Consider the following 15,554-nt stretch of genomic DNA (forward strand, 5'->3'; position numbering starts at 1 on the left):
AGAGCATACATTACCTGGAGTTCAAATGTTTGAACGGTGGTTCCTGTTTTGTTATATATAAACTGACCTAGGAAAATTTCTTCTCCTTCACATTTTTTTGTGATGCCCTATAAAGAAAGCAACAGATATAGAGATTGTAATGAATGGATGCAGTTGTGTTTTCAAAAAGAACCAACAATTCACCAGATATCTCTGTGTGTCCACCAGGGGCACAGTGCTGTGATCATGCCAGTACTAACCTATACACCCAGAGGGTATTTAACAAGGGGCCAATGAGGCCCAAGGCTGATCATGGGACTGACTAAAAGGATAGAGGATGGATGGACACATAGACAGATAGATAGATAGATAGAGAGTTAGATAGATAGATCCATAGATAGATAGTTAGAAGATAGATGATTGATAAACAGCTGATAGATGGCAGACAGATACATACATATAGAGCAAATCCCAACATTAACTTTGACCTGATAACTGTATTTGCAATAAGCATACTTTGAATAAAATAAAAATGCATCGCCATACTGAACTGATGTTTACCAAAATGAGATAAACATAAGCCAATTGCCAGATTTTGATCACACAAATAATTTCCTCTGAAAAGTAAGCTCCCGTTGACTGACAAAAACACTGATTTTTTTCTTTGTATGCAATTTCTCTTGTGCTTTTTGTTCTTCTCTACCCTTCAAATTGAAGATTTGTGAGAGGATAACGCACTGGTGCAAACTAATTTATTTTGTGAATCTAAAGTTTATTGTTAGGTTCCTTAAATTGTAACACAGCAAAATAAACAGTACATTCATTAAATCATTTTATAATAAAAATATTAATATCAAACTATAACATTTTTATTAAAAGAGTTGGATACATCATGGTTACATAATGTACTCACAATTATATATGTATGTGGGGAAAAGAGAGATCAGACTGTTACTGTCTCTATGTAGAAAGAAGTAGGCATAAGAGACTCCATTTTGTTCTGTACTAAGAAAAATTCTACCTTGAGATGCTGTTAATTTGTAACCCTACCCCAACCCTGTGCTGGCTGAAACGTGTGCTGTGTCAACTCAAGGTTAAATGGATTAAGGGCTGTGCAGGATGTGCTTTGTCAAACAAATGCTTGAAAGCAGCATGCTTGTTAAGTCATCACCACTCCCTACTCTCAAGTACCCAGGGACACAAAACACTGCAGAAGGCCGCAGGGACCTCTGTCTAGGAAAGCCAGGTATTGTCCAAGGTTTCTCCCCATGCGATAGTCTGAAATATGGCCTCGTGGGAAGGGAAAGACCTGACCGTCCCCCAGCCCGACACCCGTAAATGGTCTGTGCTGAGGAGGATCAGTAAGAGGAAGGCCTCTTTGCAGCTGAGATCAGAGGAAGGCATCGGTCTCCTGCTCGTCCCTGGGCAATGGAATGTCTCGGTGTAAAACCCGATTGAATATCCCATCTCCTGAGATAGGAGAAAACCGCCTTAGGGCTGGAGGTGAGACATGCTGGCAGCAATATTGCTCTTTAAGGCATTGAGATGTTTATGTATATGCACATCAAAAGCACAGCACTTTTTTCTTTACCTTATGATGCAGAGACATTTGTTCACATGTTTTCCTGCTGACCCTCTCTGCACGATTACCCTATTGTCCTGCCACATCCCCCTCTCCGAGAAACACCCGATAATGATCAATAAATACTAAGGGAACTCAGAGACTGGTGCCGGCGCGGGTCCTCTGTATGCTGAGCGCTGGTGCCCTGGGCCCACTTTTCTTTCTCTATACTTTGTCTCTTTGTCTCTTTATTTTCTCAAGTCTCTCGTTCCACCTGACAAGAAACGCCCACAGGTGTGGAGGGGCAGGCCACCCCTTCATATGTACACATGACTCAAGCCTCATATATTCTCTTTAGCTTAAGACAGGAGTGCTAGTTTTATTTCTACCTGCTTTATCACCTGTTGGGTTTTTTTAAGAAACAGGATCTGATGGAATACTATGCAGCCATAAAAAAGAACAAGATCGTGTCCTTTGCAGGGACATGGATGGAGCTGGAGGCCGTTATCCACAGCAAACTAACACCGGAACAGAAAAACAAATACTCTATGTTCTCACTTGTAAGTGGGAGCTAAATAATGAGAACACATGAACACAAAGGGGAGCAACAGACACTGAGATCTACTTGAGGGTGGGGGGTGGGAGGAGGGAGAGGAGCAGAGAAATACCTGTTGGGTATTACTACTTACTGCCTATATAACAAACCTGCACATATACCTCTGAACCTAAAATAAAAGTTAAAATAAAAAACAAATAAACAAAAAAAAACAAAACAAACCAAAAAAACGGGGTCTGGCCATGCTGCCCAGGCTGGCTTCGAATTCCTGGGCTCCAGTGATCCTCCTGCTTTAGCCTTTTAAGGAGCTGGGATCACAGGAGCAGATACTGCGCCCAGTCCTTTTATCACCTTGTTTTAATTTTACTTGGTTCATAAATTCTTTAATGTAGAAGAAAATGATGAGAAGCAGTTTTTATTACTAAAGGATTCCTGCCTTTGGGATTCACCCATAATTTGTCTAAATAATGAACGTGTTCACCTTTCTGAGATGGAACTTAGCTGCTCAAACTCAACTTTTCAGAGACACCACTTGCAGGTGGTGTGGGCTTCTATGAAAGGACAGCAGCCCTTTGTTTTGAAACTCCAGATATGGAATGTAGAGGCATTTGGGTGGCATATAAGGCAGGCTGTTTAACCCAGGGCCCTCCTCCAGATGGGAAGATCAAATAATTGAAGTAAGGCATAAACCGATATAAGGCAAAAGTGGGAGTAGACAGTAAAACCAAAAACCAAAACAAAACAAACCCCAAAACAAACAAACAGAAAAACCAAAAAGTGAAGATGGCCAAATGGCGCCTGGAGAGAAAGAACACAAACTACTCGGGCTGTACGTGGAACCAGCAGCGCAGGACTTAAGCGGCAGGTTCCCAGGAAGGCCGGAGGAGGGTGTCCATGTGGGGAGCGTGTGGGTGAAAGCGTGAGGGGGAGTGTGGGGGAAAGGAGCCCAAATCTGCGGCTTAGCTAACAGTCATTTCAAAAAGCAGTTACAACCCCTCCACGCCCCTCCAGCCCCGCCTGGCCCAGCAGAGGCCTCTCTTCTTCCTCACATCTCTAAGACCACTGCCGGCGCCGCCCCAGAACCGCCCACAAGAGCAAGGCCTCTGCACAAAGTGGTGACTCCGCGGCCCTCCTCTCCCCAGCAGCTCCTGGTGTGGTGGGCCAGGCTGGCACCTCCTGTGCACTGCAGGAGTCCTCTCAGGGTCAGCTCTCCTGATAGCACACTTGTGACTCCCGACGAAATGGCCCGACCAGATGATTCCCGCTGCAAACTCACGACGGATGAGCCCCACCGTGCGCGCAAAGCTTCCTGCCGGCTTTGCACCGCCTAGCAATTCATGTGACAAGCATCACAGACATGGGAGAAAAGCGTTGTACAGGAAACAGAGAGACGCTACGCGCAAGGGGGAAAAGTGGGGCTAGGAAATCCAGACCCGGAAGCGAGCAGAAGAAAATGAGACAAGCCTACAGTTAATATATTCAGAAGCATAAGAGAAGGTACTGCCTTCATAAAAGAAAAAAATATAGGCTCTATAAAAGGGAATATGTATAGAAACAAGAAGTCTCAGAAAGTATAATCATGACAGCAGGAATGAAAATTTCCGTAGAGGGGTTAAAATGTGAATTGATATGATCTTCCAGAAGGTGAAACAAAAAGCAGAAAAGGGAAAGAAGAAACACTTTTTAAAAATAATAAATTAGACAGTAAGTTGAATCCTCAGGATGCATGAGTGAAATCCCACGACAACAGTTGTGCATCAGGCCTACCTAACAAGGCTGGAGCAAAATGCTGAGGGCGCCAGAGGGATATCTTGGGAAAAAAAAGAGAAAATAAATGAAAAGAAAACGAAGGAAGGAATAAAGAAAGGAAGAAATTTATAAATTATCTGATGTGAATCAACATAATGGGGGAATATTTGTACTTCTGAAGAAGAATTTGGGAAAGTTTTAGTAATAGGAATACAGAAAACTAAGCAAATTAAAGAAAAATAGGCTGGGCACCAGTGGCTCACGTCTGTAATCCCAGCACTGTGGGAGGCAAAGGCGGGAGGATCCTGAGCCCTGGAGTTTGAGACCAGCCTGGGCAACATAATAAGACCCTTATCTCTACTAAAAAACTTAAAAAACAATCCCACGAGTTTGAAGTTGCAGTGAGCTGTGATTGTACTCCAACCTGGGCAACAGAGCTGAGACCCTGTCTCAAGAAAAAAAAAATGTAAAGCAATTATTACACTCAGAAACATTTAAAAAAATGGAAGAAAGTAGTATTTAAGTACACTAAATAGCTCAACTGAGAGCTGTTTTGTTCACATAGTCACTGTGAAAACATTGAGTATTGCTTGAACAAAAAGATAATACAGTCTTCTAGCAGTGCCTCAAATGTTAAACCTACATTTACCATGCTATCTAGGAATTCCAGTCTTAGGTATACACCCAAGGAAAACAAAAACTCATGTCCACACAAAAACTTGTACATGAATGTTTGTTGAAGCATTATACATAATGACCAAAAAAATGAAAATAATTCAAATGTCCATCAACTGATGAATAGATAAATAAAATGTCATATATCCATACAATGAAATGTTATTCAGCAATAAAAAATAAATGAAATATTGAGACATACTACATCATAAATGAACCTTGAAAACAGTATGCTAAGTTAAAGGAGCCATTCACAAAAGATCACACATTATAAATGATTCAATTTATATGAAATGTATAGAATAGGTAAATTTATTGAGACAAAGTAGATCAGTGGTTGCCAGGGGCTGGAGGAGTACACTAGGGGAATAGGAGGTGACGGCTAAGGGGTATGGGGTTTCTTTTTAGGGTAAGAAAAATGTTCTAAAATTGATTATGGTGATGGATACACAACTCTGTGAATATACTAAAAGCCACTGAAGGGTGAACTTTAAATGGGTGAATTAATTGTTATGGGAATTACATCTCCAGAAACCTGTTTCGTTTTTTAAATTAAGACATAAATATTTTGGGAAGATGGAAGTGCCATGGAAAAGAGCTAATCTTCATTTTCAATGAGAGGATGTCATAATCAAAACTGAAAAATCAGGAAATAATGGCAAAAGCCAACATGGAGGCAAGTACCTAAATAAACATCTAAAATCGTTGCAAGTAGAAGCTTTGGGATAATGAGAATTGGAGATGTGGAGAAGTGGGACAAGGAATTACTGTTTCTTTACAAACTTTATGGAAATATTTGATTTTTACTTATACATGTATAACTTTGATAAAAGTAAAAATAATAATATAAATCATTTGGTCCAACTCTCTCTCTTTGTAGGTGAGAAAGCAGAAGTCCAGGAAATAAGTGACACAACTAGTTATCTGTCCTAGTTCAGAGGACAGCCCCTAATTCCTGGCTAACCAACTTCTATCAGGCCAATCTGAATGACAAATTTAGATAGCTTCTTACATAGACAGAAAATTCCTTGGGTGCACTGGAGATGTTTCCTGACGGAGACACCTTCTCTGAGATGTGCTCCATGGTAACAGCAGTTGGTATGATCTTTGTAGCAAGCTTGATTAGGGTATGACCCTGGGAACCTGGAAAAGCCCAGCACTTTCCAGGGTAGACATCCGGCTGGAAAGAAAACACCGAATTAATCTCTTAACTAGTTATGTGAATCCATTCCCACAATACTGGTCAGCTAATCACCATTGACTGCAGATCTCTCTTATGCCTATCAAATAGGAAAACTCCCAAGGCACCTCTAGTGTGGTTGTTCTTCCAGAGCACTGTATGCTTATATCAATCAGAGCCCTTTATCATACGAGCATGTTTTCTTTCATTGCTCTAACTAGACTGTAAGCTGTTATAAGGCAGCTAGAGGGCATGAGTGGTGGTGCTGGTAAGGCTAGTGATGGTGGTAGTGAGGATGATGATGGTGACCATTGTGGTGACCATTGTGGTGATCATTGTGGTGATGATGGTGGTAATAATGGTGGCAGTGGAGGTGACGGTGATGGTGGTAGTGGTAGTGGTGATGGTGATCGCAATGGTGGTCATGGCAATGGTATCACCTAAAAAGGTGGTGGTAGAGGTAATGGTGATGGTAGTAATGGTAGTGGTGGTGATAGTGATGGTGATAATTGAAGTGGTAGTGGTGATGGTGGTGATGAAGGTAGTGGTGGTGGTGGCAGTGATGGTGGTGGCGGAGATGGTGATGGACATGGAGGTTGTGATGAAGAAAGATGGTGCTGGTGGTGGTGATGAAGATGAGGGTGTTGATGGAGATGGGGGTGGTGGTGGTGGTTATGGTGGTAGAGAAGAAAAATGAGGTCTACTAGTTTGTAGATATAAACTACAGCCTGGAATAAGATCAATGGGTTTTACCCCTGAAAGTTCTAAATTTGCAACTAACTTCAGGTGTATGGATCAAAGTTGAGAGGTGCTCTGCTGTCTATTGATGGCTACTGCCTTTAGAATGTAACTGAAAAGTTTGGTGGGGATCTTACTTGGAGATTTCTCCTGTTATAATTAGACTTAAGAACATGTGGTCTGCATAGCACTTAACGTAGTACAGTACTGGCACTTAGGAGACAAGTACTTTCAACAAATGTTTGTTGAATGACTGAAGTTTTCAATGGAAAAGGATGGTCACAGAATCAACTTACAGAAAAGACATGGAATGTATATGTTTTACTTGAAAATAAAATAATCTAGTTTACTAATCTTAAAATGATAAATAAGTAAATAATTAATCATAGTTTACTGACCATAAAATAAGACATAATTCACGCAGTGTACTGACTATAAAAAATGTAATGAGATGATTTCAGGTTCTGTGACAAGTTCAGACACTCTTATATTGCCTCCATTTTTAAAATTAACATTTTCATGATAAGTAATAAGAACAAAATTCTAAAATAGAAATAAGTGATTCTTAATTTAGCTTTACCTGAAGAATAATATCTGGAGGCATTTCATGATTTAGGAAACCTATCCCATGCCAGTACAATTTTGCTTTATTATTTTTATAACTTTCTGAGGTCCCAGCTTCAATGATGGAGGCTCCTAAAATTATAAAGTAAGTTTTAAAATAAAGAAACAACATACACAATTCAAAACACATCATTTGAATTTTAACAATGTCTCTAGAAAATTATTACTGGGCAAATTATAAGCGAGGTAAAATTCATACTCAGGAATTGGTAGGAAAAGTATGACAGTTTTCACTACCACTGAAATTTTGTCATTTTGAAGAAAACTAGTTTGTTCTGTTTAGTTTCACAAAATGTATGATAAAAAAATTGAATTTTGAGGCAAGTAAATTAGAGATGAGAATATTATATGGATTCTGTATCACCTAAAAACGTATATAGATCTTTATATTTTAACAGCTCATGTGATAAATGAGACTTCCTGTCATTCCCATTCACTCAATAACAAAAAAAGCAGAAAACCAACAATGCTCCAAATGTCCTTCAAGTTACATTTGTAGCAATTATGCAGATTCATTGAACTCAATTTTAATCAAAGAAATATGAAATATACTCATCAAACATTATCCCTTCAGGTTACTTCATTTTAGAAGCAAAATGTATTTTATACAGAATAAATAAAGAAAATGCAAATTGCTTTTACAAATTGCATTTGCATAACACACCACAACACTAAAAATACATGATACATGTGCCTCATCAAATATCTGATTATCCATACTTTTTCTTTCCTTCTTTTTTTTTTTTTTTTTTTGAGACGGTGTCTCACTCTGTCGCCAGGCTGGAGTGCAGTGGCGCAATCTTGGCTCACTGCAACCTCCGCTGCCTGGGTTCAAGTGATTCTCCTGCCTCAGCCTCCCAAGTGGCTGGGACTACAGGCGCCTGCCACCACGCCGGCTAAGTTTTTGTATTTTTAGTAGAGACAGGGTTTCACCATGTTGGCCAGGATGGTCTCGATCTCTTGACCTAGTGATGTACCCACCTTGGCCTCCCAAAGTGCTGGGATTACAGGCGTGAGCCACCGCGCCCAGCTGATTATCCATACTTTTCCTAAGATGACACACTTTTTGAAATAGCAATTGAGTTCTTAGAGTTGCCAGATTTGGCAAATAAAAATAAAAGACAGCCATTTAAATTTGAATTTCAGGTAAACAAAAAATAATTTTTTTAGTAGTAGTCATGTCCCATACAATATTTGGGATATATTTATACTAAAAGATTATTTGCTATTTGTCTGAAATTTAAATTTAACTGGGCTCCCTTCATTTTATCTGGAAACCCTATGTGTACTTCGTTTTTGAAGGCTAATTCTGACTGCCCGCTCACTATTCCTACTCGACCAACTGGCTGGACAGAATCTACACTTTCACCTGCTAATGTGGGGACTGAATACCCCATCCCCATAATCCTTTCCAGAAAAAAATTAAAATTTTAGTGTGGTGGAATTTTGAAAATAATTCATATTTATTCATTTTCTCATTCATTAAAAAGATTTAAATCAGCTTTATTAAGATATAATTCACATCCTATACAATTCACTCATTTACAGTGTATGATTCAGGGTTTTGTATTATATTCTTAGAGTTGCATGGCCACCACAATCAATTTTAGAACATTTAGTCAACCCCAAAAGGAACCCATAGTGGTTAGCTGTCATTCCCCATTTCCCTCAACCTCTCTCCCCAAGCCTTGGCAATTATTAATCTATTTTCTGTCCCTGTAGATTTACCTATTCTGGACATTTCTTTTGCTGCTCCCTTGTAGTCAGTCACAGTATGTAGCCTTTTCACTAAGGCTACTTTCATTTAGCCAATGCATTTGAGATTTATGAATGTTGGAATGAGTATCAGAAGTTCCTTCCTTTTATTGACTGCAGGTTAATATTCCATTGTATGAATGCATCTGTTAGTCTTTGTTGATGGACATGGGGTTATTCTCAATTTTGGTGATGATGAATACAGTTGCTATAGACATTCTTGGCAAGTTTTGATGTGAACATGTTTCAATTTATCTTAGATAAATGTATAGAAGTGGGATTGCTAGGTCAATAAGGTGTTATATTGAACTTCATAAGAAATTGTCAAACTTTGCCAGAGTGGCTGTGCCATGTTACATTCTCACCCACAGTGTATGAGAGGTCCATTTTGTTCATGCGGTTGCCAGCACTTAGTATGGTCGGTTTTGTTTTGTTTGGCATTCTAATCGGTGTGTAATGATATAACATTGAGGTTTTAATTGACATTTCACTAATGAATAATTAATGTAAGGCATTTTTTCATATACTTTTTTGACATGCATTTAACTTCTTTAATGAAGTGTCTTCCAAACCTTTTGCCTATTTTTTATCTGGTTGTCTGTTTGCTTAATTGAGGCTTGACAGTTTTTTATAAATTCTGGATTCAAGAATGTGTGTGGTTTCCAAATATTCTCCCCCAGCCTGTAACTTGTCTTTTCATTCTCGTAACTGTTTTTTGGCAGAGTAGAAATTAATTTTGATGAAGCCCATATTATCCATTATTTTCCTTTTACAATCATAGTTTTTGATGTTGTGTTTAAGAAAACTTTTTCTAACTCTAAAAAATTTCGCTTATTTTTTTTTTTCTAGCTTTAAGCTTTATATTTAAGACTGTGACCCATTTGGGGTTAATTTTTATAGATTGTGGGTTTTGGGCCAAGGCTTTTTTTTATTTTTGCATATGAATGTCCACCTGTTCCAGCACCACTGACTTGCCTTTTTTCCTTTTTCAAAAATCTATTCACCACAGGTGTGAACTACTTCTAGACTTTTTGTATTGTTCCATTGATTTCACAAATACCACATGCTCTTGATTACTGTAAACTTATAGTAAGCCTTAAAATTAGGTAGTGTGAGTTCTCCAACTTTGTCTCTTTTTTTCCCAAAACGAATTTGACTCTTCTAGTTCCTTCACCATTCCACATACATTTTGAAAACGGTTGTCAATTTCTACAAATAATCCTGCTGGGATTTTAATTAGGATTATATTGAATCCATAGAAAAGTTGGACAGTATTGTCGTCTTAATGGTATTGAGTCTTCTAATCCATAAACATGGTATACTTGTCCATTTATTTAAATCTTTTTTTATTTATTTCATTTTTTTTTTAGTTTTTAGCTCTCAGTTCCCACATTTTGTTAGTCTTATACCTAAGTATTTTATGTTTTTTACTGCATTTATGAATAGTGCTGCTTTTAAATAGTCTCTAATTTTCTATTATTAGTATATAGAAATTGTATATATACCCTTGAACTTATAAACCTCACTTACTCTAGTAGATTTTTTTGGTGGTTATTCTACATAAGCAATCATGTTGTCTCTGAATAGAGCCATTTTTTTCCTTTCTAATTTGCATGCCTTTTCCCCCATCCTCTGCCTTTCGTATTCTCTCTCTCTCTTCCAGTTTTTCTTCATTTCCCGTTCCTGCCTTTTTTAAAATATTAGTTGAAATTTTTTATTTATTTTTTATTTCTTTTGAAACTGAGTCTTGCTCTGGGGCCCAGGCTGGAGTGCAATGATGCAATCTCAGCTCACTGCAATTTCCGCCTCGCCTTGCAGGTTCAAGTGATTCTCCTGCCTCAGCCTCCTGAGTAGCAGGGATTACAGGCGTGCACCACCGCGCCTGGCTGTTTTGTATTTCTAGACCAGCCTAGGTTGGCCAGGCTGGTCTCGAACTCCTGACCTCAATTGATCCGCCTGCCTCGGCCTCCCAAAGTGCCAGGATTATAGGGGTGAGCCACTGTGCCTGGCCTCCATTTTGATTTCTCCATTAGCTTTTGGATATCTCTGTATTTTTAAGTAATTGTTCTCATGATTACAACGCACGTACCTAGCAGCTCATAGTTTATTTAAGAGTTAACTTTTTATCATTCATATAAAATCTTTACATTTATAGATGCCCATTAAATCTCACCCACTGACTTTTCCTTTATGGTTGTCATAGTATTAAATCTACATATATTATCCCTCCACGCCCAGACAATGCCATACATTTTTTCCTTTCAACAGCCATACATATTTTCAAGTACTTAAAGAAAGAAAATTACCTCATCTTTTGTTGTTGTTGTTGTTTTGAGATGGAGTTTCGCTCTAGTCACCCAGGCTGGACAGCAGTGGTGTGATCTCCGCTCACTGCAACCTCCGCATCCTGGGTTGAAGCTATTCTCCTGCCTCAGACTCCGGAGTAGCTGGAATTACAGGCATGCGCCACCACGCCCCGCTAATGTTTCTATTTTTAGTAGAGACAGGATTTCACCATGTTGGCCAGGCTAGTCTGGAACTCCTGACCTCAGGTGATCCACCCGCCTCGGCCTCCCAAAGTGCTGGAATTACAAGGCATGAGCCACTGTGCCGGGCCACCTCATCTTTACTCACAGATGAGGCTGTTGCTCTTTCTTCATTCTTTAAGTCCCGAGTTTCTTTTTTGGTGTCATTTCTATTGAGCTGAAGAACTTCCTTTAGCAGATTCATTGGCAGATAATTTTCTTAGTTTTTCTCCATCTAAATGTCTTCATTTTGCCTTCATTCCTGAAAGATATTTTCACTGGATCTACAATTCTGCATTGCTAGATCCTTTCCTTCAGCACTTTAAACATGTAGTTTCCTTCTCTTCTGGTCTCTTTAACTTCTGGTAAGAAATCTGTAATAATGTGTAGTTTTTTTTAGCTTCTTTCAAGTATTTTCATCTTTGATTTTGAGCAATTTAACTATGATGTGTCTGGATGTCATTTTCCTTGAATTTATCTTCTTTCTGATTTGCCATGCTTTTTGAGTCTGTAAATTTATGGTTTTTTTTTTTTTAAATCGAGTTTGAGATGTTTTTAGCTATTACGTCTTTAGATACATTGGTCTCTTCTTCGTCTCCCTCTGAGACTACAAGGATAAGAATATTATACCTTTTTATAGTGTCCTATAGGTTTCTGAAGTTCTGTTTGCATTTTTTTCAAACATTTTTTCATTCTTTGAATTGCATAATTTCTTTTGATCTATCTTCAACTTCACTACTTCTTTATTTTTAATTTTTAAGTTCAGGGTACATGTGCAGGTTTGTTACATAGAAAAACCTGTGTCATGGGGATTTGTTGTACAGATTATTTTGTCACCCAGGTGTTAAGCCTAGTATCCATTAGTTATTTTTCCTGATCCTCTCCCTTCTCTCACCCTCCATCCCCCAATAGGCCCCAGTGTGTGTTGTTCCCCTCTGTGTGTTTATGTGTTCTCATCATTTAGCTCCCACTTATAAGTGAGAACACGTGTTTTTGGTTTTCTATTCCTGTGTTAGTTTGCTAAGGATAATGGCCTCCAGCTCCATCCATGTCCCTGCAAAGGACATGATCTTGTTCTTTTTTATGGCTGCATAGTATTCCATAGTGTATATGTATGACATTTTCTTTATCCAGTCTATCATTGATCAGCATTTAGGTTGGTTCCATGTCTTTTCTGTTTTTTTGTTTTTGTTTTTTTTTTTTTTTTGAGACAGAGTCTCGCTCTGTTGCCCAGGCTGGAGTGCAGTGATGCAATCTTGGCTCACTGCAAGCTCCGCCTCCCAGGTTCACACCATTCTCCTGCCTCAGCCTCCTGAGTAGCTGGGACTACAGGTGCCCGCCACCACGCCCAGCTAATTTTTTTTTTGTATTTTTAGTAGAGACGGGGTTTCACCGCGTTGGTCAGGATGGTCTCGATCTCCTGATCTCGTGATGTGCCCGCCTTGGCCTCCCAAAGTGCTGGGATTACAGGCGTGAGCCACCGCGCCCGGCCAGTTCCATGTCTTTTCTATTGTGAATAATGCTGCAGTGAACACATGCATGCATATGTCTTTATAACACAACAATTTACATTCCTCTGGATATCCCAGTAATGGGTTTGCTGGTTCAAATGGTATTTTTATCTTTAGGTCTTTGAGGAATCACTGTCTTTCACAGTGGTTGAAATAATTTACACTGCCACCAACAGTGTATAACCATTCCTTTTTCTCCACAACCTTGCCTGTATCTGTTAGTTTTTGACTTTTTGATAATAGCCATTCTGAATGGTGTGAGATGGTATCTCATTGTGGTTTTGATTTGCATTTCTCTAATGATCAGTGACGTCGAGATTTTTTTCAAATGATTCTTGGCCATATGCGGGTCTTCTTTTGAAAAGTGTCTGTTCATGTCCTTTGCCCACTTTTTAATGGGGTTGTTTTGTTTTCTTGTAAATTTGTGTAAGTTCCTTATAAATGCTGGATATTAGACCATTGTTGGTTGCAGAGTTTGCAAAAATTTCCTTCCATTCTGTAGGTTGCCTGTTTACTCCATTGATAGTTTCTTTTTCTGTGCAGCAGCTCTTTAGTTTAATTAGATCCCGTTTGCCAATTCTTACTTTTGTTGCAATTGCTTTTGATGTCTTTGTCGTAATATCTTTGCCCATGCCTATGTCCTGAATGGTACATACAACTTTCAGGCTGAGACTATGGGGTTTTCTAAATATAGGATTATGTTGTCTGCAAACAGGGACAGTTTGACTTCCTCTCTTCCTATTTGGATGTGCTTTATTTCTTTCTCTTGCCTAATTGCCCTGGCCAGGGCTTCTAATACTGTGTTGAATAGGAGTGACTTCATAGGCAATACCTAGGTTGTCTTCCAGGGTTTTCTTTTTTTTTGTAGTTTTGGCTTTTACATTTAAGTCTATATTCCATTTCAAGTTAATTTTTGTATATGGTATATGGAAGGGGTCCAATTTCAGTCTTCTGCATATGGCTAGCCAGTTATTCCAGCACCATTTATTGAATAGGAATACTTTCTACAATGTTTGTTTTTGTTAGACTGGTAGAAGATTAGATAGTTGTAAGTGTGTGGCCTTATTTCTGGGTTCTCTATTCTGTTCCATTGGTCTATGTGTCTGTTTTTGTACCAGTACCATGCTGTTTTGGTTACTGTAGCCCTGTAGTATAGTTTGAAGTTGGGTAACGTGATGCCTCCAGCTTTGTTCTTTTTGCTTAGGATTGCCCTTGCTATTTTTGGTTTCATATGAATTTTAAAATAGTTTTATCTAGTTCTGTGAAGAAGGTCAATGGTAGTTTAATAAGAATAGCATTAGATCTATAAATTACTTTAGGCAGTATGGGCATTTTAATGATATTGATTCTTTCTATCCATGAGCATGAGATGTTTTTCCATTTGTTTGTGTTATCTCTGATTTCTTTAAGCAATGGTTTATAGTTCTCTTTGTGGAGATCTTTCACCTCCAAAATTAGCTGTATTCGTAGGTATTTTATTCTTTTTGTGGCAATTGTGAATGGGAGTTCGTTACTGATTTGGCTCTTGGCTTGACTTTTTTTGGTGTATAGAACGCTAGTGATTTTTGCACATTGATTTTGCATCCTGAGACTTTGCTGAAGTTGTTTATCAGCTTAAGAAGCTTTCGGGCTGAGACTATGGGGTTTTCTAGATATAGGATTATGTTGTCTGCAAACAGGGATAGTTTGACTTCCTCTCTTCCTATTTGGATGCGCTTTATTTATTTCTCTTGCCTGATTGCCCTGGAGAGGACTTCTAATACTGTGTTGAATAGGTGTGACTTCACTCCTTTTTTTCTCTGTTTTTGTTTTTCTATCATTAAGCATATATAGTCAATATTTATTTTAGATATTGTATTTTTCAGTTCTAAAATTCCATCTGGTTCTTTTTATTCTCTTGGCTGAGAACTGGTATCTTTTCATTCATTTCAAGTGTACTTACTTTCACCTCATAAAGCATAATTATGCTAGCTGCTTCAAGTCTTTGTGTGACAATTCCAACATCTGTGTCATGATGCGGTTGGCATCTGTTGTCTTTTCCCTTGGGAGTTGGTCTTATTTCCGTAGGAGTTTGCATGCCAAGTAATTGTGATTTGTACCCTAGACATATTGAATATTATACTGTAAGACTCTGAGCCCTATTACTGTCCACTAGGGAAAGCTTTTATTTGCTTCATCAATCAACCCAGAAATGTCAGTCCTCCCTCCTTTTATGAGTGGTGGTTCCAATCTCAATTCAGTCCTCAAAACCTTTACTACAGGCCTGTCATGTCCATGTACCACTCAGGGGTTAGTCCAAGACTTGAGCCACAGTTTACATCATTGCCAAATTCTCAAAGCCTCCACTCTGCTGTTTTGGGTCTGTTCCCATGAATGAGCAGCTGAGAGGTGAGGCCAGAAGCTGGCCACAAACAGACAGGGGAGCAGGCGTCTTCTCTGCAGCTTTGCCTTGCAGGCTTTCTGCCCACACTCTCTGGCCCACAGGACTACTTTATTCTGCGATTTTGGCTAGAAAAATTGGGCTTCTTTCACAGATTTAGCTGCCTACCTTGCTGCCACGTTTGCAGCTCTGTAATTGCTGCCTGCCTCAGCCTAGGCTGCAAGAGAAAAGAAAAGAAAAAAGGAAACTCCCACAGGGCTCACATCTGCACTTTTTGGTTCCCCTCTACCAACTGCCTGCTTTATTTACTTTTTAGCCCAC

At 38.9% G+C, this 15,554-nt stretch overlaps 1 protein-coding gene across 13 annotated transcripts in view; it reads right to left on the reverse strand.

Moving 5' to 3' along the window:
• Positions 1-15,554, reverse strand: part of SUN3 (Sad1 and UNC84 domain containing 3) — a 48,009-nt gene that overhangs the window by 1,624 nt on the left and 30,831 nt on the right. For all 13 annotated transcript variants that reach the window (XM_054687512.2, XM_016945706.4, XM_054687513.2 and 10 more), the window contains 3 exons: positions 7,019-7,134; positions 5,533-5,700; positions 15-107 (listed from right to left, as the gene is read on the reverse strand). In XM_054687512.2, the coding sequence (XP_054543487.2) occupies positions 15-107; positions 5,533-5,700; positions 7,019-7,134 (377 nt within the window). The remainder of the gene's footprint in view (positions 1-14; positions 108-5,532; positions 5,701-7,018; positions 7,135-15,554) is intronic.

The sequence above is a fragment of the Pan troglodytes genome, chromosome 6 (genome assembly GCF_028858775.2).
Source record: "Pan troglodytes isolate AG18354 chromosome 6, NHGRI_mPanTro3-v2.0_pri, whole genome shotgun sequence".
In the NCBI taxonomy this organism is placed as follows: Eukaryota; Metazoa; Chordata; class Mammalia; order Primates; family Hominidae; genus Pan; species Pan troglodytes.